General features: G+C 39.7%; 5 protein-coding genes across 6 annotated transcripts; all 5 read left to right on the top strand.

Moving 5' to 3' along the window:
- The first annotated feature begins 503 nt into the window (after positions 1-503).
- On the top strand, positions 504-12,275 carry Spred (Sprouty-related protein with EVH-1 domain). Its single transcript, XM_065305129.1, has 5 exons — positions 504-901; positions 7,933-8,303; positions 8,845-8,921; positions 8,992-9,181; positions 9,245-12,275. Exons 1-5 carry the CDS (start codon positions 882-884, stop codon positions 9,814-9,816), a joined length of 1,230 nt encoding a protein of 409 aa, XP_065161201.1. The 5' UTR covers positions 504-881; the 3' UTR covers positions 9,817-12,275.
- A 245-nt stretch (positions 12,276-12,520) lies between these two features.
- LOC135793898 (F-box only protein 28-like) lies at positions 12,521-17,447 on the top strand. Its single transcript, XM_065305015.1, has 4 exons — positions 12,521-12,743; positions 15,683-15,931; positions 15,990-16,152; positions 16,218-17,447. Exons 1-4 carry the CDS (start codon positions 12,648-12,650, stop codon positions 17,006-17,008), a joined length of 1,299 nt encoding a protein of 432 aa, XP_065161087.1. The 5' UTR covers positions 12,521-12,647; the 3' UTR covers positions 17,009-17,447.
- On the top strand, positions 12,754-15,608 carry Mcm10 (minichromosome maintenance 10 homolog). Its single transcript, XM_065305014.1, has 2 exons — positions 12,754-13,810; positions 13,925-15,608. Exons 1-2 carry the CDS (start codon positions 13,064-13,066, stop codon positions 15,539-15,541), a joined length of 2,364 nt encoding a protein of 787 aa, XP_065161086.1. The 5' UTR covers positions 12,754-13,063; the 3' UTR covers positions 15,542-15,608.
- A 111-nt stretch (positions 17,448-17,558) lies between the features above and the next one.
- On the top strand, positions 17,559-23,372 carry LOC135793744 (uncharacterized). 2 transcript variants are annotated; one of them, XM_065304814.1, is made up of 5 exons: positions 17,559-17,602; positions 17,660-17,757; positions 17,849-20,438; positions 20,509-20,840; positions 20,903-23,372. In XM_065304814.1, exons 2-5 carry the CDS (start codon positions 17,755-17,757, stop codon positions 23,135-23,137), a joined length of 5,160 nt encoding a protein of 1,719 aa, XP_065160886.1. In that variant the 5' UTR covers positions 17,559-17,602; positions 17,660-17,754; the 3' UTR covers positions 23,138-23,372. The 2 variants fall into 2 exon arrangements, with proteins under 2 accessions (XP_065160886.1, XP_065160885.1); XM_065304813.1 differs by having other exon boundaries at positions 17,567-17,757.
- Positions 23,373-23,503: 131 nt separating this feature from the next.
- Positions 23,504-25,786, top strand: Cog6 (conserved oligomeric Golgi complex subunit 6). The gene is made up of 6 exons (XM_065306367.1): positions 23,504-23,655; positions 23,714-23,988; positions 24,042-24,279; positions 24,342-24,466; positions 24,522-25,134; positions 25,199-25,786. The coding sequence occupies exons 1-6, from the start codon at positions 23,575-23,577 to the stop codon at positions 25,757-25,759; spliced, it is 1,893 nt and encodes a 630-aa protein (XP_065162439.1). The 5' UTR covers positions 23,504-23,574; the 3' UTR covers positions 25,760-25,786.
- Positions 25,787-25,904: the final 118 nt, after the last annotated feature.

Raw genomic sequence — 25,904 nt, 5'->3', positions numbered from 1 at the left:
TAATAAAATGGCTAAAATTACTAAACTTAATGAGATGTGCTATATGTTGTTCGCATTTATGACCAAAAAATAAATAAACATGAAATAAACAAGAAATACACATGAATTTGCAATAAAACACGTAATTTTAATGATAATTTAGTAATCACAATCTAACTAGAACCTAACCGACCTGCTTATGAATGAATGAACGTAAAAAAATGAACGAATTTAAAAGTTTTGTCCTTGCAGGTAAATATTTGATACAAGTTATTAAAACCAAGAAGATAATAATTCATGAATGGTCTATAACTTTGGTACTCTATCATAAATTGAAAACCAGCATATACATGGTTATCCTTATCGCAGTTATCGCGGCCCGTTTAGCGCGTTTCGCTTGCCGATTCAGTGGGAATCGGTTAATGCAAAGGACGCGCCTGCGCCGAACGCATCTCGGCGATGGAGGGGCATTTTAAGAATGAATAACGATTCGGCAACAGCGTCCGCCGCGTTCGTTCAGCAAAACGCGCACTCCACAGGCTGATTGTGAACCGTGTTGGCGCCGGAGGTAGACGAACGAGGAGCGGAGCGGCGCTGAACGCGGCGTGTGTGGAGAACTGCGGATCCATCTCTCGCCTCATCGGCATTGCGCGCCGTGCGCCAGAGCGAGCACGCAGCGCGACGACGACGAGCGCCGAGAACTGGCCCGACCGACGTTTCGCCAGTGAACGAGCGCCGACGAGCCGACCGATTCGCTGACCGAACATAACCGTAGTTTTTAGTGTCGCGCTTCAGTTCAATGAAAATTATCATCGCGGTCTAGTTGGTTTGATGTTGTTGCTGAAAAATGGTGGTGTTAACCAGAAGCGGGACCGTCTGTAGATTCTACTTAAAGACAAACCATGACCGATACTTCTGAAGAGTGAGTAGACTTTTCCTATGTTCTCTCTGCGCGCCCAAGCCCACAAGCGACACCACAGACACTCAACTTACACCAGCCCGAGATGGCATTCACGTCTAATTCGTACAAACCAGCATAAAACAGCTCAATTAAACTCAACAACCACAAAACAATAATCATAACTTAATCAGTTACCATGTCTACACCCTTAAAAAAACAATTGAAAACAAGTGCTGTAAACATTCAACTGCTTTATTTTTCACACAAAGCTAGTGTTTTCTTTCGCATTAGGGCTTTGACACCTTGACACTGTCCTGAGCCTAGAAAAACACCAGCTTTCTTTGAATGCCTTTGCATGTGCGAGTTGTGCGTTGGTGTGTGTAAGTTTAAAGCTCTATTTTCAATGACAACTTTCCTAGTCGCTGCTGGTCGCATTCATGCTTTTCAGACATACAGTGTGTCCGCAGCATAATCACCGGTGGTGGAAATGCGATCATTCATTTTCACACTATTCTAATCAATGGCGCTCATTCATGAATATACTTGTTACCCAATACAAGGTGATACAATACTTTTTTTTTCAAACATTCAATCTTATCAATTGTTAAATATTATTTCAAACGCATTCCAGCATAATTTAATCCTCGTCATAATGTCTCAATTGCACAAGTAATGAGTGACACATCAAAGTTGATTGTTTTAATGAATGAAACTCTAGATTGGTATGTGTGTGTTTGTGCGCACCGCATTCGATTATAATTGAATGAATGTGAATGATAATGCGCGCTCGATTTCGATAAGAATATACATTTTGTTTCGTGAATGCAAGGAACGCAATATCGATTGCACCTCCGCGCTTCATTCATGAAGGCGCAAGTAAGCGATGAAGAACGCACATGTTACCAGGTGTGTGCAACAGTCAAGTGCTTTATCGATGAGCTATACCTATGGGTAGATGGAGGCAGTCGATATTTTCGGGATGCAAATTTTCGCGATTGCATTCAAAACGGCCTGGGTGCTCGCAATCATATCGCGTAGCGTTGCTCTGGGTCCGCGCTTTGAAAAACAAGGTTGACCTATATTCGCCGCATGGTCGTGTGCACATCTCGTAGGCAGCGAGGTATCAACAATGGGAGTGTAAAAGTTTCATATAGGCTTCAATTATTATTTATTGTAGAGATTTTGTTATTATTTTTGTAATTTTTGGGGTAATTATGAGTTTGATATTTTTGACCAAAAGTTTAAGATTTTTCCCCATTTTTACGTATTTTTGCGGGAACATGTGAATGCTTATAATTTTAAGCACAAGAGTGAAAAAGTACTTTTGAGTACATTTGTTAGCTAGTTATAATAAAATTTGCAAAGTTTTTGCTATTTTTGGACATTTTGCTTGGGTTTTTACGTGAATTGCAAACATTTATCGAAAAATTTGGATGCGTATTGCTGTAATTTCAAGTTTTAGTATGGAAAATTACACTTTTGAGCACGTTTGTTAAATAATTACATCGAGAGCCACAAATTTTTTGTAATTTTTACAGGTTTTTGCTTTGTTTTTATCTAAGTTGACAACTTTTATGGGGAATTTTAAATGTGCAAGGTTACAATTTTAAGCCCTAGTTGTTAAAAAAAACCCATTTGAACATGTTTCCAATTGAATTTATCAAATATTGTTTTGTTTGCTTGATAATCAAACAAATAAAATCATTAAAATCACAGTTTTTGATGATTTGAAATAAATTTAATTTGATTAGTGTACATTTATTGTATTATACAATACAATACATTGTGGTAGATCATTTTGCAACAATGCGCTCGAACTACCAACGCAGTACGCGTACGCACCAGCACACTTGAAAATATCGAGTGCATTACACGCAGAAACGTGTCATTATATGTGAATACGGCGCGCACAGGAAGTGCATTTCCGTCCGATATATTAGTAATATGGCCGTCCTCTCTTCGCGGCGGTGGTAGTAAAATTTCGGTCCGCGTTGCTGCTGCTGGCTGGCTGGCTGGCTCTGCTCTTGCTCTCGCGGTGTGTGGAAACCAGCCAGACGAGAGATTCACCCGCACGCCGGCGACGAATCGCCTGACATAACACTTATTAGTCACACGAGGAAGCTGACAAAACGGCGGTTTACTCCACCGAAATAGTAGGCAAAAAGATGCTACGATGAGTATTTTTTTAGCACGCATCAAAGGCGCTCAACAACAGCCCACCCATCTGCTATCCTCGTATTCGCGTCGTGTTGCGATCAAAAGTTGTTCTTTTATCATCAGAGATTTTGCTTTTCTCGGTGTTGTGAGATTATTACCTCTCTTTCTTTTTCTTAAATCTTTCACTCTCGCTGTACATGTTGTCGCTGTGCACTGATGCAGTTTGCAACTCGTTCCAGCCTCCATTCAACGCTTATTGCTCTTTGTTTCAAATCGTATCGCGTTTCATTCATAATCGTTCCAGTCATTTGCTGGACATACAAAATATCCATACACTGCAATAACTTGTGATGTTTTTAATATTTTTATTTGTGTGTGTGTGTGTGTGTGTAGATTTAATGTTTTAATGACTAAAGTTCGATATCAGTCGTGCGCGCAGAGACCAACGCCATCAATGGCTACCGGAAACGCTTATCGCCGACTTCATTCATCAACATCAATCGCAATCGTTCATGTTCGCACCTTTATCGCGCACTACACACGCATTTATCTGCGTTCAGCGCTCATATTCAAGATCGTCACCTGGAAAAATCGAGCACCTTTTTTAGTCGCTTATCAAAATTGCAAGGTAATGATTACCTCATCAGCATCTAGTTATCAATGTTTGGGAATCAGTTGATTGTCGATCACATTCCTGCATGTCGCACAGGAAATTGACACTATTTACACGCTGATAACACGCGCAAACATTCCTAATGTTTTGATATTCAATAAATTGCGCGATTTTTTCGCTGGTTTGATTTTTATTGGAAAAATTATTTTAATGAATCAAGTTTGGTATGGTTGGTGCGCTCATTCATTCATATATTCGCGGCTCCCACTTCCCCCACCCCCCCTCGAATAAAACTTGAGCGTGCACTCGACGAAATTCGTCAAAGCGATCGAGGCAATTATTTTATTCATACACTTTTGATCATTGATCGTGACGATTTGATTGCGCACACGCGAAATAGTTGGAAACATCAAATTGAATCGCACTCGCGCGCTCATGTAAATAAATTGGAATCGTGCGGTGAATGAAACACCTTTTCTAGCTACCTAGAAGTGTCTAGTTGCCTAGAAGAAAACTAGTTGTGATTCGTAAGAGTCATTTCCGTCATTTCCAGATGAAATCTTTTAATCTCCTCTCATTCATGTCGTAAATTTCAGTGAGGATTATTCTTTTTGGTTGATAAAAATGTGCACTAGTAATGTATGAATGTAATATGATTAGATTGATGGCGCGCTGAGGCCGATTCGGGTGGCGATGGCGCGCACATGTAGTGAAAATGTTTTCATTCATCGAACGGCTGGGGAATCGTGTCGCGCCCGGCCCCGGGAGCGGCAAGTTCGTTCACGAATCTCTCTCGCGGCGCGATTCCAGTTTCATGGTGCTGTGCTGCACACCAACAGAGCACCAGCAGCAGAGGCCGCCCGCCGCCGCTAAAAATAGCCGCACACCATCCTCCTGGCCTGGCGTAATAATATATCCGCAGGACGCGTGGCCGCGTGTACGTGCACGCCGGTGGCGGGTGGTTTGCGTGCGGCGTGTGTGGGTGTGTTGGTGCGCGGCGCGCGTGCCGCTGACCCAATTTCAGCTGTTTTCCCCGGGTTGTTACCCTTTTGCAGTCGCCCCATTCATGTCGCGGAACTGGGTCACGGAATGCAGCTTGGGGTTCTGTTTACCTCCGCCCCACCACGGCGACGCGCCGCCGCCGCCGCCGCACGTTGCCGCGCGCGGCCCACCATTGGGAAATTCGAACGCGCTGCCTCGGCGAGCGCCAACCGGCGCGCCCGCTTGCCGCCGTCGTCACCGCTGACGTCATCGCGCCGACCCGCCGCACGCCGCCGACCGACCGACCGACCGACTAAACGACTGGTGCTTTACACGTGGCCTACTTGATGATTATGCCGAAGTCGTGTTTATTGATGTTTCGCCGCTTTTCCTCCTAGCCTATATTTTCATCAATGCATGTGCGGGTACAATGTATGCGAGACTTTGTTTAAACAATTTCATCAAACTCGCGAAAATTTTCTCATTATTTTAACGTCGCTAGCGATGCAAACAATCGACATTACTTATATTCACTTTCATCAACTAGTTGTGGGGTTGCAATATTTTTAGAAACAAATTTCTCTAAAATTTTGTTGTTTATTGATGGCAAAAATAGATATTTTGTTGAAAATGTGATTCGAAGACGATTTCGTTTGAGTTGAAATGTGTGGAATCCTCTGGCGGGTGGAAATTCTGCAAACGCTCTGTGCGAAACAGCGCTTCTATTTTTAGCCCACCGAGGCGACCCAATTACGCTAGGGTTGTCGCCCTTATCGGCCATTCATGCCTGCATATAGGTCATGCCTGTCGTTTCGGCCTGCCTCTACCCCCGGACGGGCTCGCGAGTTTCGTTCATGCCCGCATTTAGATCCCACCTTATGACGTCAATGAACGCCTGGGATATATTCGTCCCGTGCCTCCCGGTGGTGGCACGGACCCCCGGATCCTTCATCCTGGATGCCCTCGCCTGGAACGCGCCGCGCGCGCCTAGGCGCTAAATTCGGCAAATTGGCCTCTGCCTGCACTAGCGGCAGAGTGTTTGTGTTCCACTTTGTTATAAATTCGACAAAGCGCCGCGGATAAGATACTTGGATGCAATAATGAGCTTTGTCGAGCGGCGACGACGAGAGGACCTGCTTAAATTGAATGACGTCTTTTTTCCCTGGCACATCTTGAGTGTGGATATATTGATCAAGTTCATCCGCGCGATGATGTGACACACACGAAATGACGATTGTGCTCGTCTTAATTCGCGTTAATTGGCGTTAATTGCCCATCGGACCAAAGGGGACGATTAATTGCTATGTGCGTGAGGACTGGCATTTTAATTAATTAACTAGCTGATAGTGTAAATTGTGCGTTGTTGTTGTGTTTTTTTTTTCGCTCTGCCGTATTTGCTTATAAAATTATGAAAGTGCCACTCCCATGCGTTCGTTTTTATCGTAATTTTGCTAATTCGCTAATTGCGATTATTGGAAAGGTCTAAAAATAAGTTTATTTATGTGTGATAATGTTTTTAAATTGCACACTGGCGCTGCAACATGTTTTAGAAATCAAAATATTTAATTTAGCAGGAAGAGATGATTCAGATTCATATCCTGGAAATTTTTGCGGTTAATTTCGGAGTTGTATAAACACAACCGGACTTGATTTTTAATTTTTATCGTGGAAAGCATATAAAAAATGTCACAAAAATGTTGCTTTCCTCCGACAATATCCTGTTTAATGTTTGAATTATACGTTTTTTTCGGAATTTTCTATTTTATACATGTTGATTCAGTATTATCGCGACGTGAGGGTTGTGCTCTTACGAGTCGGATTCATTTATGACGGCTAAATACAACCGGATGAGGGAATATTTTTATTTCCGCTCTTTTTGTACACAATCCAATTGAATGCTGCGTGGTAGTTTCGTCATGCACAGGCAATATGCGCTTCCTCATTGGAAGTACCAATCATCGTGCGTTCTTAGAACGGATTATTCTTGTATTTATTATTTCTATTATGGTGAATGCACATAACACAAACTTTTAGTACGCCGTATGCCGTGTGAACGCTTCACAATACAAAATTGCGAACTGAATAATTGTGCTGCGTTTCTGATTACCGGATGAATCAAAAGTCGCGCAATTAAACCAAAGCTCTAAATATGGTATTCTCCATATACGCACGTAATGACAATAGATTTATTTGCGCTTACATATTGTGTAAAAATGCGCGTGAGTAATGAATGAATTCACGTCGAGTTTGCAAACTGACATTTTAGCGCACGTCGCGTGATGTTCATTCATTAAAGACCACCGCCATGACGGGCGGCACTGTCAACACAAAATAAGTTGCACATGAAGGTTAATATTTATTTAATAGCAAATCATATTTGCATTTTAAGTGCTCTTGTCGACGTAAAACACATGAAATTTACTTGAATGAGAGATAATTATCTGTTTACACACAGACTTAGTGGTTATTTCTTATTTTTTAACAACAATTACAATTTACTTGAATGGGTGAATACAAAAAAAAACTTACACGATTACCATTCACATGAAATATACAATTATTATTACCTACATTCTCATGAGATTTTTTCCTTCTTATTCTTTGAATTCTACGAAATGAAAATTTAAATTGTAAAAGCTCGCTTTGTTCAAATTGATATTTATATAATCCGCGTGTTCATTTCATTGTGGGATTGCGTGCGATTCAGTAAAACGCAGCAGTAGCATCACCATTATCAACTTGAATCCATAACCGATTGATAAACTCGGAGCGCGCGGGCGAGCGCGCTGCAAGTTCGGTGTCGGATCGGCCGTTGAACTTCCACCCAGTTACCTACAAATCCTGGCTCACGTGCACCAGGAACAGGGAAAACTGTGGTGGTGGCGGCGGCAGCGTGGATCGAGGTGGGGGAAAACTGGAACGAACGACGCGCTTTCATGAAACGGGACGCGAAATGTATGAACGGCACGCGCGCGCGTGCGACCACTGCTGACCTCGGTCGGGGGTGGGAAAAGGATGGCACCGGGGGGTGTGCGCCGCGCGATGACGTCAATAATGCGTCGGCTGTACACGTACATCCACAACCTGCTGATTGCGAATATAGCGAAATGTTGCTTTTTCTAAACTATGTCAATGCATAACATAATATAACAAATAACAATGTAAATTTCAACTTAATTTTTAAAACAAGAAAAAACTTGTTTATGTTTACTATTATTATAGTTAATTATATGTAATGTAATTTTTTATGATTACTATTAGTATTTCTATGATTATTTATGAGTTTTTTCTTCTTTTGCAGTGGCAATTACCTCGTGCGTGTACGTGCGCAGGTGATGTCGCGGGATGACAGCTCCGGCGGTTGGGTACCGCTCGGCGGCGGCGGCCTGAGCAACGTTTCGGTGCGAAAACGACCGCGCGTCTCGTCGTTGACGCAGGGCCCCGAGTCCTCGAAGCAAAAGCACGACTATCTCATCCACGGAATGCGGATCAGCGACGAATGCCAGGTGCTGGCGTGCACGATCAAGAAGGACTTTGTCTACAACAAGGTGATGCCCACCTTTCACCACTGGAAGACCGAGGACAAGAAGTTTGGCCTCACCTTTCAGACCGCCGCCGACGCGCGCGCCTTCGACAAAGGCGTACGCAGCGCTGTGGAGGAACTGCTGGACGGTAAGTTGAAGTCCTTAATTTTACCACCATCCACCACGAAAGCATCCTCATTCATGCGTGTTTTATGTTTTGAATAATTTAGTCAAGTGACTGAATGCGTGTGCGTTTTTTTTTTTAACTCGAAATATCGAATTAGATGAGAATGTGATATTAATAGAAGTCGGTAACTATTTCGAGCGCGATGCCCTTCATTTCTTACGCATCTCCACGGCCTGAGCTAACTCAAAACACTTGTCTTCCCATTCAGTGATTCACTCATCAATCAATATAGCGCCCACTCTCCCGCTCGCTTTCAACGCTCTCAACTCCGAATGGCATCGTTCATTCATTGATTAGTATTAGGTGTTATTAATTATTCTTATATGCTCTATTTGTAATTTTTTCACTGCTTTCTTAAACAATACGGATTTTCTCCATGGTGAGTATTTTATTCGGCCGACTGCTACGTTTCGATGTAAAATTCTACCTCCGCACAAATGAACCGACGAGAAAGGAACAAATGTCGCGCATGTTGTACTCATTCGGGTTTCTCTGCTTGTAGGTTATTCGGACGTTTGCCCACAATCCGCCTACCAAAATGAAATGCTTAAAGATGTTGGAGACGATGACGTTTTCATGGTAAGCATAATAATTTATTTAATGCGCGTGCGCGCGTTACATATTGAAACTGAATTTAATTTGTTTCCAGACATTAAATCTACCACAAGAACCCTCGCGGAGTTCGAGCGATTCGAGCAGCAAAGGATCCGAAACTCTTCATCAGCAACAACGGCAATACATAACCAGTACAAAGGACAGGCCAGAGTTGAGACAGCTTGTTTACGATACGCCAACCAAGGGCACTGCGGGGAGCGAACATGAAAACGGCGGCGAGAAAAGTAAATTCAATGCAAATGAACGCGTTTCAAGGTGTTAAATGCTGTTTTTTTATGTGACTGCAGGTGATAATTATTCGTACGTGCAGCTGACGTCCGTGCACGAGTATATGTACCCGATCATGCCGGACGAACAGCAGAAGCCTAGCCCGGGTCGACGCGACTCAGCGTCCAGTCTGAAAAAGTCAGTGGAGATGGTGAGCACGGCACAACCGCCCGCGTCGCATTTCAAGAGTGGCAAAGAAAAGGGTGGCGTTGGTGGGCTTGGCGCGGGCGCCGGCGGCAGCACGCGCATCAAGTATCGCTGCCGGTACTGCCAGGAGCTGTACTTCGAGGACCAGAATCGACGCGGCGCCTGCGATGAGGCGCCCGATGGTTGCAAGGCGGGCATCGAGAAGATCACCTGCATCAGCTGCGCCCAGTGCGTCAGCTATCATTGCGCCTCGGACGCCGAGGGCGACTTCGCGCAGCATCCGTGCGACTGTTCGGACTATAACTGCGGCAAGCGGTGGATATGCCTGACTTTTTTATCGCTCTTCGTGCCCTGCCTGTGGTTCTATCCGCCGCTCAAGTTGTGCCATTGGTGCGGCGTCAAGTGCGGAGTGTGCGGCGGCAAGCACCACGTGACGCAGAACTGAATCGACGCGCGCTCCGCGTTCCATACTAGCGTAGAATAACAACACGAAGCGTAATACATTTCAACTTCACGACATTTAGATTCTCATTCGCATTCGAATTCGATGACGATTTAGAGTTAACTGACACTGAGAGAGAGAGAGAGTGGAAGTGACAAAGCAGCGACGGCGTTGTATATTTTCGATAATAAAACAAATGAATGCTTCAATTTAGTGTATATGCATGTTCTATTCGTACCAAATCTACTAAATACTTTAAATGAATCTATCGTCCAACATAAATACCTTACGAAAAGAACCAATTCACTCTCGTGCGTTTTGTTCGGTTCTCTCATCCGCATCGCAATCTCCGGCTTGAACAATATTATTGAATGCTCACCCATCGGTTGTGAACGCCTCTCGGTTCATCTCCAACTTCTATACTTAAATACAGCCATCGTATGCATATATGTTGAACGCGGTATCTCTATTACGAATTTTAAGATGTAAAACGACTTTAAATCTTCGCCAAGGATGCAATCTAACGAAGGCGCGCGACTCGTCCGCGCCGCCAACCCAGTCGCATCCGAAGATAACCAAAGTAAAATGCTAAGCAACAAATCACTTAATTTATTTAAGCGCATTGTGATTTCTCACTTTAATTATTATTTTTTACGTTTTTATTATTAATATATTTAAAATAAGACTGCGTACGTTCAAAATAAAATATGAAGAAGAAAATGATGAAGCAACACACAAACACACACACACCCTATTTAGCTCTTAAATGTCATATTTACACTCTCGTCGTACATAAATTACTCGTAATACATTTGTAATTAAACTGCGGACTGCGCGCTCGGACGCAGGCCGGCCCGACAACCAAATACAGTTCACACTAGAGACTTGTGTGTACATATGCTTGTAGAATACGATCACACAAACAAAATACCACACGCGCTTCGCATGTCGCGAGCGTGTCACATTGGATGTGTTCTAAATGTTCTAAACACATTGCGCGAAACAAGCAGAGATGAACTTTGTCGACTTGTTTTCTTATGCGAACTGAAAAGACCAGCACCCGCGGCACACGGTCGCAGTCATAATCAATTACTGCCAATTTATTATTATTATAAATATAGTAATAAACTCTCAAAGTCTGTGGACGCGCGGAGAAGAATAATAAACCTTAACGAATGTGTCGCCATAGAATAACAAACGATGAGACCGACCTTAAGATGTAACAAAATACACTCACTTCACCACATACCAGCACCAGCTTACAGCTACGTTATACTCGAATCACATATTTGTATTGTATATCAATTCTCTACATCGGTGGTGCCTTATTTTCGCAACAAAAATTGAAATTGCCAAATCAAAATACCAATTTATGTGAATCAGATGTTTGTGTTTGTCATTCGAATCACGTTGCTGTTAATTGTTTGTTGCATCGTTGCGCCACACGGATATCATTCTGTTTTCAAACTGACCACAAGATTCACAACACCACGCACATACACACGAGACGGACGTCATTTCGATTCTTTGAATGATCTTAATCGAATTTTCTCATTGATGCATTATGTAAGATTTTAAGCATAGGCGCGAAACAAAACATAAATTATCTCCAGGGTTTCGATCAACACGACATCAAAAATACAATAAACGCGTGTGATCCAGCGACCATTTTGCGAGTGTAAATTATCGGGGGGCAGGACGGTGTTTTCTAAACTTGCGACATTTGCCGACTGCCATTTGAAGAATACGAATTATATGAGAAACAACTATCATCATACGAAACAAATACTAAAAAACACACAAATTGTACATAACAAGAGATTCTATTATTATACATATACATATATTATTATAACAATGCAAATGTACAATGCGAAAAACGAATAGTACGAAAAATATGATGACGAGACAAACACGCAGACCGAGCGTCGTCTCACTGCGAACGCGCATAATTAAGTTTTCGTAAATTTTAATAAACGGCCGAACAAATTACATATATGGAACACTGCGTTGTTTTGTGTAATTTGTTCGAGAAATTGTTATGTTGCAAGTGTAAAAGGTGTCTATGTCATATTTCCACGGGCTCGGGGAGTATGTAGTCGCATTTTGCAGAGTAAAATGTTCGTACTCAGGCTTGGAACGAATAAAATTGTTCGTGTCGAATCTGGGTCTCATGCGGCGTTCGCACTGAGACGCGTTTCTTTGTATTATAGCCGCAATCTGCTGTATTCTAGGAAACCAAACAAAGACAACACAATGAAGTTTTCGCGTTTTAAAAATTATTATGAGATGAGACAAAACTGAGAAATATAAATATATATTATGAAACCTGAACCGAGTGGATCTTGGCGTTCAGGATATATTATAGTATATATAAATATATATTATATAGAAGAGAAATGAAAATGAGAACATTAATGTGTATATAAATGTTAAATTAAATACAGAAAATATAAATGCAACTATCTCGTTTGATTTCAGCTGCAGGATACGAATTATCAGGAGGGACAAAGTTTACGATTGAAATAAAAGCTATTTTGATCAATTTCAAATCAATACAAAATTTAAATAAAGCTGAGAAAGTTTTAATTGACAAATTTAAACAAGTGACAGCTCACATCTTAGCCCAAGAAATATTCCTGCTGGCCGTACAGCTAGCGCCATCTATGAATCGTGCCATCAGCTGATTCTTTGTTTTGTTATGTTTGTCAGATGTATTTGTCACTTCTCAACCAGCAGCAGGACTGCAATCTCGGTCCGCACCTGAAATCCTGCACATTCTGTCTTGGCGATAACATTTTTCACAAAACGTGCAACGACCACGTGCTGGCAGGATGAGCATCGGTCCGTACATTATATTTCTTCCGGACATCGCCCTGGAAAAGATATTTTCATTTTTATCCTACGATGAGATCGCCCGAAATAGAGAGGTATGTTGGAATTATCGGAATGTTAGCGTTACGAATCCTATCTATCGTGTTTCATAACTGAAATTTGATGTGTCTGTATATAATTAAAAGAGATTCCATTTGTTAAATGTCCTGATTACGCGGTGTCATTAACTTTATAAGAAACATTAAAGAGAGAAAATCGCAGGATGTTAAATTAGCTCTTTAAAAATGGCTGCGTTTGATAGCTTAACCTTCAGAAGGTTTTTGACAGTTTCCTGTCGGTCGTTTTGGCGCTCAAAAAAAAAGTAATAAGTTTTATTTCGCTCGTGTTTTGCGTGTCGGGCACTTTAAATGATACCATGGACGACGATTTCTTCAACAATTTGTTAACCGCTGTTGAAGAAACAACCGCAAAACCAAAAGCAGTGTTAAAAGATGATCCAAATTTTTTAATACCGAAAAAGTTAGATAAAGAAGATGAAAGTTTGGTGCACACCGGACTCACAGACAGTTCAGACGATGAAGACAATCGTGATTTTCAACTAGCAAAGTACAATTCATTCGGAAAGGCCGTGAAATATAATTTAGCTACAGCACCCAATACATCGCCATCAAGCACATCTTCATGTTCATCTTCTTTGTCATCAACCTCTTTTAACTGGAGTCAACAGAAAAAACACTCGCCATTAGATGGCAAACAACTGCAGGTCCCACAAGTACAAAAACCACCAACTGCTGATGGATATACAGATCCAATTTTCGGAATAAGAATAATTAATCCTTTAGTACCAATAGCAATACTTCAAGACAGAATGCAAGGAAGGCAAGCAATTAATTTAAACAGGATGAGATTGTTTGTTGAATCAATACCAGCAAATGCTGACTGGGTGGTATCTGGAGTGATTGTGCACAAAACTGGAAGGACTTCTCAGAAAGGCAATCCATTCTCCATTTGGACACTCAGTGATATGCATGGTGAATTAAAAACATTTTCATTGTTTTTGTTTGGCAGTGCTTACAAAGATTTATGGAAGTGTTCAATTGGCACTGTTGTGGGTGTACTTAATCCATCTGTGTTTGAAAAGAAGCAGGGGTCTAAAGATGAAGTAAGTATATATAACATAATACGTTGCTATGGCAACGGTATACGTACTTAAAGGACGTGTTTGCATTACAACCTGTTGAATTGCTACTAATTCATTGATTATTTTTATGCTTAGGCAGTTTTGAGTGTGGATAATGTGCAAAAAGTAATGATAATCGGCCAGTCAAAAGATTTCGGGACTTGTCGAAGTACAAAAAAGGATGGCACACCTTGCACAGCCTTTGTCAACCTGAACCGATGCGAATATTGCGTTTATCACGTCAAACAAGAGTATCAAAAGTGTAGTAAACGATCCGAACTTCAATCATCATTTTCCGGACGCGGTTTAAACGCACTTCGCAACAAAGTTTTGGGTAAAAATGAAGTTTTCTACGCTGGGAAGTCATTTTCAGCGGTACCCGCAACACGAAGCAGAAAGCTGCAGGCTCGAGATGAAGGAAGAATGAATTTGTTGTCAGGAAGGACTCAAAAAACAAATACTAATGCAAAGGTAGATAATTCAGCAGCTGCAATGAACGCAGCAGCTAAGAAACGAGCGGCAATGGTTCAACACGTGGAAGTTTCTGCGAGTAGAAGACAAAAGGATTTAGAGTTATTAAAAAAATTAGGAGGTGGCGGTGGAGGTCAGAAAAATGACGGGGTGTCCGTTGATGTTGTTACCAATAAAGAAAGTTTGGCTACTTCTTCAGAAGTCACACTAAAAGAATCAAAAAGTACAGCATTAAGTGTTATTGCTAAGTTAAAAGCAAAGAATGCTTCTGTGCCTTCTACAACTTCAGTTCCCACTCAAGATGATGTTGTAAATGATGGTAATTTAAGTGATATTGATTTTGGTTTGTCTGATGATGAGATTGATAAAGATTCTAAAAAGGTTTCGCAGAAAACCGATTTAAAATCGCCCGAAGCTGTTGAAAAACCTATCGAAAAAGTTTCCATTCCGGCAAAACCACCAACCACTCAAAAATCTGTGTTACCTACAAAATCAAAGGCATTGCTTGTGTCAAATTTAGGCACATCTGCACAAGTTCCAGTATTATCCGGAATTGGAAACAAGTTAATTGATTTATCCAGTCCAATAACAAAGAAAAATATCAATCGTGCCAATCTGAACGCTCTCAAATGGGTGCAACGCAACGGACCTATCCAAAAAGAAAACCCAAATCAAACCGCATCGAAAAGCGGAAGGAAAAGAGTAATGGAAGTTTTGGAGAAACAAGATCCCAAACGCAGGAAAATCCAAGAAAGTGATCACTTTTCCCAACGATTTAAACAAATGATGGCAGCCACTTCAAAACACACTGATCTATTAGAACAACACGACAATGACGAAGCTGAGAAATATTTTAATAAACTGGAGATGAAAGAAAAAATGGAGGAGAAAATGATTGGTACCTATAAAGTGGAATGCAAAGCAGTTAGGTGTTTGCAGTGCAAATACACCAGTTTCTCAGCGGCAGATCGATGTAAAGAAGAACGCCATCCATTGAAAGTATTTGATGCAGTGAAGAGATTTTTCAAATGCGGAGAATGCGGTAACCGCACAGTTAGTCTAAACGTGATTCCAACTCAAAGCTGCAAGAAATGCGGCAGTGGTAAATGGGAGCGCACAGGGATGATGAAAGAGAAGATAGTTGTACCTAAATCAGAACTTTCAATTCGCGGAGGAGAGCAAGAACATATTAATTCAAATATTACAAACGCGAATATCAATTTACTCGTTCCTGAAAATTAAGTGATTAATAATAGTTTATGTACTGATATTTCTATTTAACTATTATTAATATATTCTGTCAAATTGATATCCTTTTGTTGTTCCTGAAATGATTATATGTATAGAAATTATGGTAGTTTTGTTATTATTGAATTTATTTAGGTTTGCACCAAATTCAATGATGTCGGAAGTAATCTCCTATCACGAGGATTCCTGCAGATTGAACGCCGCCATGCGGCCATTTACAAACGCGTCAAGTCACTGCTGCCTCGTCGTGAGTCCGAACGGCGTGCGCATCCCTTATTCAGACATTGCGATATACTCTCCGCAGTGGATACCAGGATAAGCATGCTGAATATGACTTATTCGAAATACATTCAGAATGAGATGTGTTGCTTCATACCAGGCAAAGTAAGTACACTTTTCGCAACTGTTATAAATGCTATAAGTGAAACTTCATACATTGCAGGTATTGGATGAATTAGAACGTGTGTTAAACGTTGTTGAAAAACCCACCTCTCCACCAAGAGCCAATGAAATATTACAAGAATTGCGAGATATCAGTAGCATGGCAATGGAATACTTCGATGAGAAAATTTTGCCAGTTATTAAAGGACCAGTAACACCAACAAGTAAGATAACTACTTAAATTTTAATCCATTTGTTTTGTTTTATTCATTTTACGATAATATTGTAGCCTCATCGTATACAACGCCTGCGACAGCTACCAAAGCACCGAAAGTATTCTATATTCAATCTGCGTTACAAGATGAGAACAAAAAACTTGTTAAAATTAACAAACGCCAGTGTGCACATAATATGAAACTGAGCAAAGATGTACAAAAAATGTATAAGCGTATAGAGAGACAAAAGAATCGAATCAAGGTACAATCTGCGATTATACGTGATAATGTGACCAAAATGCAACAACAGGAGACTAGAGCCAATGAACAGGCCGCAGCAATTGCAGCACTACAGAAACACGTCGCTGAATGGGATAAGAAATTGGCCACACTCAAAGCTGAAGTTGTGAGTTCACGCGAAGATATTGTCAAAGCCATCTTTCCATTGCCCGCAGAGATTAATCAAAATAATCCACCGGCTCAAACGCACAAGACGGTAATTCGTCCGCGTGTCGCGCAAGTTCAGACTCCGAACACATACATTTCTGAATTGGAGCGCAAGCGTAAGGCCAGTATGGACGTTGACATACCAAACAAGTTGCGCTTTATTATGAAGCAGGACTCGAATGCGTTGACTCTTAAGGAGCAGGTATCGAACAAGATTGATGAAAATATCACACAGAATATTTCGAAAAATATTCTCGACGACGTGGAGGACACGTCGAAGAAGAAATACGACTTTACCTCTCTGCTTAGCTCATCGATGGACGCCATTATCAGAAACTCAATCGGGAATATTAAACCTCGTAAGCGGCGATACACTAGTGATGGGACCGAGGCTGACGTATTGGTAAATTTGCATTGATTACTCATGAAGCGAAGAGTGCATGCATGATTCTCATTATAAATATAAATAAGTAAAATTAGTGCTTTTACGGAAGCATATCTGGATCTATATATGCGGGGACCTTTATAATTATATGAAAGTAAGATATTTATGATTAGTTTAACATGTAGGTGACGTTTTTTGATGAAATGATAGCGTATAGATTATTTTTGTGTATTGCTTTTTGACGTGTTTTTTATTCTAGTGGATAGAATATTTATAAGAATTTACTCATACGAATTCTTAGTAAGTGTAAAAGAAAAGATTGTGTTCATTGGCTACGATTTGTGTTGCAATATTAATATCCAATTTAGACTATTGACTGAACTATTAATATTGATATTTTATTGATTGAGAATTAACGTGTATTCACTTATTTCATTTTACAAATATATTACTTTGGTATATTACATTCAAATTTGTGCGTACATTTGTCTATAAAACGTGATTAATTGTTACCTATTATACTTCTTAAACTTTTGAAAGAATAACTTGACATATCTTTACGCGCACGCGTCAAACACGGCATGCGAATTTCAAGGTTAACTATTTCATTTATCACGTGTAGCTCATGTAAGTCAATCCAATATGAAATTCATTATTTCTTTAAAAGTAATTATTAATTAACAGTGACAGTGACTGAATATAGTGCACGTGAGGCTATTGTTTTTCCTATTAAATGATAAACTTTACGGGAAAAGCATCAAAAACTTACTTTAGGAATAATGGTAAGTATAGGTTATGATCGACATATTTTATTTGAATTTGCGCTGAGTAAAATTTTAATTCAGAGATTATAAATATTTTTCTTCAATTTAGGATGAAATTGTAGATAGTGAACAGTTAGCGGAACTAGAATCACTTCTGTACAGTCAAATTCATTATTCTGTTGATACACAACCATCACTGCCACCAGCAGAAATGTCTTCAGAATCACCAAAAAACAATCAAAATGTTTACGCTCGTCCGAGATATTTTGGCCGGAATCCTCCAGCAACACATCCGAAAGAAAAGGAAATTGTAACACAGGTTTTGAATACAGATATAATTCCATTAACCCAGAATCAAATGGTTTCTCAAAATCCTCCCAATGAAATGCCAGCAGTTCACATCCATCAACCAATTCAATTCAAAATGCCTCAGTTCTATCAGCAACCAGTTAATAATATTGTATTTATGCCTCCAAATATTCCACCAATGAATTCAGTTCAAGTCAATAATGCAGCCAGAAATCAAAGACGAAAAATTAACAAACAATTAAAAAAGTCTCATGAAATGACTGTGCAGCAAGCTATCCATGATGCTGAGGTGTTTAGACATTTAAATCAGGAAGACAGATCTAGAGTTTTAAAAATACAAAAAAGACAACGGTATTTGGCAAGAAAAAGGGAGAGAAAAAAATTGTTGAAGGAACAGGAAGCAATTGAGAAATTTAATGCATCTATTAAAGATAAGACTGCAACCAAACCAGCAGAAAAACCATTGATTGTGAATGAAATAATTGAGTTATCTGAGTCGGAAGATGATGAAATTGTTGCTGTGGAAGAGAAAATTGAGACAGTAGTGGTCAGTTCAGATGAGGAAGATAAACCACCTAAAATAGAAATACCAACACCGACACCGAGTATAGTCACAGAAGGGGACGATGGTTCAGTGCAATTTGTTGAAACTCCTGTTGCGGAACCGATCGTTCTCGATATTGAGCCAGAAATTGTGGCTGGTCCTTCAAAAACCGACGCTGAGATGATGAAACCGCCGTCGGATCCGGAAACTAACTCGCTTGCTTCGTCTGCGTCGGCTTTGTCAACTGATAAACATGATATGAATGCACCGATTACTCCAAAATCATTACGATTAAGGCAAAGTAGACAAAAAGAGCTATTGAACACTCCTGAGTCATCCAATGATTTCTTGGATACGACTTTGGATGTCTCTCAACAGAATTTTAACTTTGGTTTGCATGGAAAAGACCTTTGCGTAGAGAAAAACATCCTTAATCCACGAGTTTTGGCAGACGCATGTGAGAGTGAAAGTAGTTGCAGTACCAGTGATATTTCGTCAATAAAACAACCTGTGTTCCATGAGATTGAGTTTGAAAGTCCTGCTAAACAGTTGTTTTCCGAGGTTGATTTGGATTCGTTCAGTGAATACATTACGCCAAAACGGAAAGCTTTAAATACGTCGGCTTTAACATCAAATATTGCATCTCCAGAAGGACCTGATGAAGCAGAACCTTCGAAACAATTAAGTGCTAAGAACACTTCAGATTCTGAGTCTAGTTCTGAGAGTGAACTGGAAGATGAAGGTGTGAATGTACGACCTGTGGTTCCTAAGCGAAAACGTTTGCCTAGTTTGTCACATTTTGATGTTTTGGAGACTCCGGCCCAAAGCACTCCTGTTGCCAAAACTAAAAATAAAAAAATTGTTAAAGCAGCGAATAAATTTGACTTTATCAAAGATTTTGTTGAAGAACAAACTAAACAGGATGAAGTTGTAGAACCGGAAACACCGAAAGAGAAAAAACGCAAGAAACGGAAACGAAAGAATGCGAATGGTAAAGAGAAAGCAGATACTGCTCAAACAGAAAATACTGAAGTTAACGATGAAGTTGATCCTAAATTGGGATCAAAAAAGAAACGGAAAAGACAAAAGAGTAAGTCTGATACTGAAATAGAAAAGCCTTCAACAAACACCCCACAAAGAGGAAGTAAAAAGAGAGTTAGTACTAAGTCTGATAGCGAAATAGATGACATTCATGAAAATGACAAGAGGAGCAAAAAGAGAACGACTAGCAAATCAGATACTGGCACATCGGAAGTTGTAAATGAAAAAGAAACAGACGACACTACCACAAATCAATTGCCAGTTAAACGAAGAAAACGAAAATCTAGAAGCGAATCTAATGTAGAAGAATCGACTCCTGCTTTAGAGCCATCGAGTAACGTTAATGATAAAGAAGATGAAGTAACAGTTAATGTAGAAGTTGTAGATGAAGAATCTCCGCCAACAGAAGACGAAGACGAAGAAAATTGTGACTCCAGTGTTGAAATCATCGATATACCTCCGGAATTAATTAATATATCATCTAGCGAGGAAGATAATGAAAAAGATGATCATGAACAGGAGCAGGAAGCTGATAGTACCGATGAAGAAATGCCTTTTGATCGGGAGGAATTGGAAAGTTTGGAAACCAATTTGGAGTTGTCCAATGTTCAGAATGATACACAAAATTCGTGGGATGTTCAACACGATCCTGAACAATCGATCAATTATGATGACACGCAAAGCGAAGACATAGTTGTTTCAATAGATGATAATTTGGAAACATCAAATGAAGAGGATCTAGCGGTACACCAAAGTTGGTGCACGCCTGGGTTTGATTTAGAAGGAGCCTTAGCTTCTATGTCAAGTATGTAGAACCAGACTATATTTAAACAATCATTTGATTTTGGTTTTATAAAATATTACCTTTATAACAGGTGAACAGCGAAATTGGAAAATTATGGAGCGTGATCGTATTCATGTCAAATTGTCGCAGCGTGGTATTCGTTGTAAAAGGTGTAGAGAGTTTGGTCATTTAACAATTGATTGTTTGCGCCAAATCATACGCTGCTGGTTATGCGGAGAAGTCGGTCATCAAGAGCCGAGATGTCCACATAAAATATGCACGAGTTGCGGTCGTAAGTGTAATTTTTTCACTAACAACTGTGGATATTGCAGGCGGTTTGCTCACCGAAAGTGCAACATTTGCGGTATCAGAGGACATACTCATGAAATGTGCCCTGACTTGTGGAGAAGGTATCATTTAACTGTAAGTTGTATTAGATTTAATGTGCCGTTTCTTTATGTTTATTCAAAAATTCAAATTTTCAGACGGAACCCGGCGAAATTATCGGATCTACGCTTGGTCCTAAAATGCTGAAATCTCGCAGTAACCGATGGTGTTCCGGATGTGGTAAACAGGGACATTTTGAAGACAGTTGCAATTATTACAACCGGCAACTTAGTCGTGTCAGTAACTACATTCATAAGTACATAGACGTGTACAAGATGTCTAGAAATCTAAAGCTAAAGCCAAAGTCTGATAAATTGACAGTTAAACCAACACCAGCACCACCCGAGCAGCGAGTTGAAGAAGAGACAGAAGAAGTCCATGATCTATCAACAGAAAGCGGAAATGTAGAAGTCGAAATAGTAGACGAAGAAGCAGTAGAAGAAGTAGAGCAAGAGGAGGAGGCAGTAGAAGTAGAGGATGAAGCTGAAAAAGGAGAAGAAACACAGAAAGAAGTAGAAGAAGAAGAGGCAGTGGAAGAAGTCCAGGATCTAGTAGAACATGACGAAAACGAAGTACAACACCAAAAACTCGAGACGAGCTTTCACATGTGCAGAGTCGCAACTGAAATGCTTCGTACGGCTAAAGGTAATGAGTTCCTAAAGTCACTTTGCGATCATTTGGACATGAAATTCACCTTTGAATCAGTAGGAATTACTAACTTAATTACATTGTGCGGTTATCCCACTGACTTGATTGAGGTTTCGAAAGTAGTAAAACAATTTATTTCTAATCCATTAATGACTGAAAAGAAATTAAGTCTATCAAGTAAAAACTGGAAAAATGTGAAAGCCAATTATGACATACTAGTGCAACTATCTAAAAACTTTAAAGTAGCGGTCACATGGTGCGCGGAGAAAAGACAAATCAGCTTATTCGGATCGGTCTTTGATATATTATTAGCTGCTCATAGTTTAATCAACTCAATATCGGCTGAGACGGAATTGCCCGGTAAAGATTCAATTTGTTTTAAACCCAGTATAATAGAGTATATAAGGGGGCATCCACGGATGAAAGAACTGGAGGAGCACTACTCTATCAAGTGGAGCATTAAGAAACGGCAAGTGGTGCTTGTAGGAGCCACAATCGATATCAAATGCATGAAACAAGAAATTAATAATTTTGTAAAGAAAGATACCCGTAGACCAACGTTTTTGTTATGGAGAGTTAATGAAATAATAAAGCACACTGATAATCCCCAAGTGATAACTGCCGAGTTTGTGGAGAATTCACTGAAAGCCGAAGACGTAACTCCATTGAATGCCATTGTCTTACGTGAGGAGCCATTTTTTCAACAATTGAAACAACTGCGCGACAAACTCGAATCTCGGCAAAATGTTGATAAAAAGCTGTCACAAGAAGCGGATTTTTTGATAACTGAATTCACCCGAAAGCGAAATAAGAAATTTTATATGAATTATTTAAGCAAAATTGAAGAAGAACGAAAGACGAAAGAAGAAGAAAGAAAAAAGAGTGATGAATCACTAACTTATTGTATGGACTTATCGCCAGCTCAAATGAGCCACGTTTTGAATACACCAGAAGGCATTGATTTTTTAAAAGAATTAAACGCTGACTTCCGCGTCGAGGTAATGGAAGATCTGTCAAAACTATTTCTGTACTGCAACGTGGGACAGAAGGATGCTGTAGTGGACAAAATAGATTTGTATTTTCTCATTTACGATATACAATTGCCGGTGAAACCGATTGAGCTCCACAGGAAATTGGCCAAATGGTTGGCGTATGCCAAACTGGACTATTACACCACCACTTGCGGCATACTTTTCGGAAGTATTGATAATGAGAAGAAAAACAGCATGCAGTTTAAACAATTACACGGATTGTTCTTTGCAAAACATAAACTTTTGGATGGTCATAAGCACCTTGATACGATTATGCATTACATGGAGATTCTTCCGCGAAAAAAGAACTCTACATTGAGTCTCGCGGAATATCGCCGCATTAAAATGGCGGCATTATATTTATTTTGTCCAGTTGCGATGGACATTCCTTATGCCAAACTTATTCCATTGACCGTACCGCCGCAAGTTCCTCGAATTCCTCCGGAAGAGTACGATAGCACGCTCGCAGAGGTGAAAAATTGCATCGAGTTTGGTTTAGCTAAACTTTCAAAGGAGTGTGCTGAGACAAAGATTGTTGAGTTAGAGGTAATTAACTGGTATTTGAAACGTCATGAATATTCAAAGGGTTCGTTAGAAATTGCGAAAGCGTTCTTACTTGAAAATGAACTGGATTTTGGACAGTTGAAAATATAAAGTTTTTGATATTTGAATTAAGATAGAATCTATTGGACTGGAACACGGTAATAATGTGTTAGAATTTGTTGTTTTGTTAAAATGTTTCATTATTGGCGTATGATATCGTTTGTTGATTGATTTAGCATTTAAGGGCATTAGCGGATCTTTTTACAATATTTTTATATGCCAAAATTTTGTTAATAATGAACCAAAAGTGGATATTTATTGAATAAATATTTTCATTTTATAGTAATTACGAAATTTGCTTCAAATTTCTTTACGAGAAGCTGAGATTTGTACATTAAATATCAACTTTTATTTGTGCATAGGTGGCTCTAGGTAGGTATATAGGCAACCCATATTACGTTCATTACTAAACGTCGACGTATGACAACAGGTTCAGCTGATACTCGATTTTGTATCCACTGTCCTTTTAATTAATATCGTTGATAACAATGCCTGAATCTTCTGAAACAGATCATATTCTGTCCAGGAGACTTAACAAAATATTAGAAACACGATTGGAGAATGATCCGGTAAGAGAAAATAATAATTTAATTCATCTTATCCCAGCTTATATTTATATGATTTTAGGATACGATTGAAGCTTTAAAACAACTCTCCACATTCTACACTGAAAACACCTTGCAAAACAGACGATGTTTACGCAGTCAGATCGAGAAACGTAGCTTAGTAATCAATGAAAACTTTCTGCTGGCATTCAAAGAAGTGAAAGAAAGTTTTGATGCTGTGTATAATGACATTGCTGAAATGAGTTCAGACCTTCAGGATATGACTACAAGATTACATGCTGCAAAACTACAGACTAGACATTTATTGGATCAAACTACAGCTCTTCAGAATGAAACGTAATTAAATCTAAGGGTTAGTTAATAGTCTTATTAATTATATTTGCCTTTAGCAAATCAACTGATATGAAAATAGAAATTGCTAAAGCTTTTATTGACACATTCCAATTGAATGAAGATGATCTAACTGCATTATATGGTTCAAATCCAAAGAATCCGTCACCTGTTATGGGTGATATTTTTACTGCACTTGAGAAAGTGCATGCTATTCACATGAATTGTAAAATTTTGATGCAGTCAGGGCATCAGGTGTTGGCAAGCAATCTAATGGAACAGATGACAATGCATCAGGTATAAATTTTAACTTCAATCTATTATTATTTTAATTTTTACATTAAACATGAAAAATTTAGGAAAGAGCCATTGAGAGATTGTACAGATGGGCACAATACAACTGCAGGAATGTTGAGAGTCCAGATTTTACTGAAACATTGACTAAAGCAATGGAAATCTTACAAACAAGAGGACTACTTTTCAAGTAAGTAAAATATTTGTTCACAGAAAGATCAAATTATCAATTTATTATATTTAAGATATGTCATTGAGGAATACGCAATGTTTCGTCGCGGTGTAGTGGAAAGTGAATTTATTAACGCGTTGACCCGCGGCGGTCCTTCCGGAAATCCCGCACCCATCGAAATGCGAGCTCACGACCCACAAATTTACGTCACTGACATGCTCGCCTGGTTGAATAAAGCCATTCCAGTAGAAAAGCAAAAAATGAACTTGCTCTTAAGCAAATGCACGAAATTAGAAGAATGTGAACAACACTTAGAAACTGCATTCTCGTCAATTTTTGAGGGAGCATGTCTACCGTTGAAAAATCGCATGGAGAAGATATTGACGGTGCCCACTGAGCCACATACATTGTATGCAGTCACAAACTTATTGAGGTACTACAAGAAAACAATGGTAAAAGTGGTTAAAAATGGAAGTCTTGCTGAATTACTGCCACAAACCGAAATTAAAGCTGAAGCGGCATTTCTAAATTGCTTAAAAACTCAAGTTGGAAGTATGTTGGTAAGGGTTGAAGCACCACCGAGAAATTTGTCACCTACGACTTCAATTAATAATCTACTTGCGTTGATGCGCGATATTTTATCAACAGCAAGTATGAGTGAGGGAAGAGAATCAGATATGATTAAAGTAAGTCAAAAAGAGGAAATTATTCCGTTACAAATTCAAAACTCTTTTATTATTAATTTTTTAGATCGCTGCAATTGTAATGGATCCACTCCTGCGGGCCGTCAACGAGCAAGCATCACGCTTACCACCGATTGACATGGCTGTGTACATGCTCAATTGCATGTACGCCATGTACACCTGCCTCTCCATGTATCAGTACATGGATAACCGCCTGGAGCGCCTTCAAGCGCAATCCGAAGCGCAAATCGATACGTTAACATCTGAACAAGCTAGTTCACTTGTCGCGAATTTAAACCTTGGTCCTATTTATACCATCCTGCAGGATACATCCCATGGTCCTTTATCGTCCATTCCAGGTATGGAGCCAAGTAATCTTAGAAACTTTTTGCACAAGTTAGATACGCTTATAATCAAACCAGAGACGTTGTTATTGCCTCAAATTAACTTACTCGCGTCATCACAGCATAAGAAATCGGTGCAGAAACGTGCTTTTGATGTGTTAATAGCGATTTATAAACAATTGCATCAGGCTGTGATGAATCCAAGCAATTTGTACGAAACGCCCGAGAATATTTTGAATAAGACTCCCGATGAGATGCAGACTATGATGGATAATATTAAATAAACGTTAAAATTAAGTTCTAAAGTAAAACAGCGAAATTTAAAACAAACAAAACTTGTTCTATTAGTTTATGTGGTTTTATAGACGAGAGATGGCGCTACCGATACGAAAACAAGAATTTCTAGTTTATTCGAGACAAGTTCTGGAA

Source organism: Atheta coriaria, unplaced genomic scaffold (genome assembly GCF_025399875.1).
Source record: "Atheta coriaria isolate IRGN ID8LTWV9N9 unplaced genomic scaffold, Caltech_Dcor_3.1 hic_scaffold_6_pilon, whole genome shotgun sequence".
Lineage (NCBI taxonomy): Eukaryota > Metazoa > Arthropoda > Insecta > Coleoptera > Staphylinidae > Dalotia > Dalotia coriaria.
The sequence above is the reverse complement of the archived record's forward strand: the minus strand, read 5'-3'. Positions and strand labels throughout refer to the sequence as shown.

Excerpts from the sequence above, each read along its gene's own strand:
- Spred (XM_065305129.1), top strand. The coding sequence starts at position 882 with ATGACCGATACTTCTGAAGA. Across the intron at positions 902-7,932 it reads ATGACCGATACTTCTGAAGA|TGGCAATTACCTCGTGCGTG; the intron begins GTGAGTAGACTT and ends CTTCTTTTGCAG. Across the intron at positions 9,182-9,244 it reads TGAAAACGGCGGCGAGAAAA|GTGATAATTATTCGTACGTG; the intron begins GTAAATTCAATG and ends ATGTGACTGCAG.
- LOC135793898 (XM_065305015.1), top strand. The coding sequence starts at position 12,648 with ATGAGCATCGGTCCGTACATTATATTTCTTCCGGACATCGCCCTGGAA. Across the intron at positions 15,932-15,989 it reads GTTGCTTCATACCAGGCAAA|GTATTGGATGAATTAGAACG; the intron begins GTAAGTACACTT and ends CATACATTGCAG. Across the intron at positions 16,153-16,217 it reads AGGACCAGTAACACCAACAA|CCTCATCGTATACAACGCCT; the intron begins GTAAGATAACTA and ends ATAATATTGTAG.
- Mcm10 (XM_065305014.1), top strand. The coding sequence starts at position 13,064 with ATGGACGACGATTTCTTCAACAATTTGTTAACCGCTGTTGAAGAAACA. Across the intron at positions 13,811-13,924 it reads AGCAGGGGTCTAAAGATGAA|GCAGTTTTGAGTGTGGATAA; the intron begins GTAAGTATATAT and ends TTTTATGCTTAG.
- LOC135793744 (XM_065304814.1), top strand. Across the intron at positions 20,439-20,508 it reads AGCCTTAGCTTCTATGTCAA|GTGAACAGCGAAATTGGAAA; the intron begins GTATGTAGAACC and ends CCTTTATAACAG. Across the intron at positions 20,841-20,902 it reads GGAGAAGGTATCATTTAACT|ACGGAACCCGGCGAAATTAT; the intron begins GTAAGTTGTATT and ends TCAAATTTTCAG.
- Cog6 (XM_065306367.1), top strand. The coding sequence starts at position 23,575 with ATGCCTGAATCTTCTGAAACAGATCATATTCTGTCCAGGAGACTTAAC. Across the intron at positions 23,656-23,713 it reads CACGATTGGAGAATGATCCG|GATACGATTGAAGCTTTAAA; the intron begins GTAAGAGAAAAT and ends ATATGATTTTAG. Across the intron at positions 25,135-25,198 it reads GAGAATCAGATATGATTAAA|ATCGCTGCAATTGTAATGGA; the intron begins GTAAGTCAAAAA and ends TTAATTTTTTAG.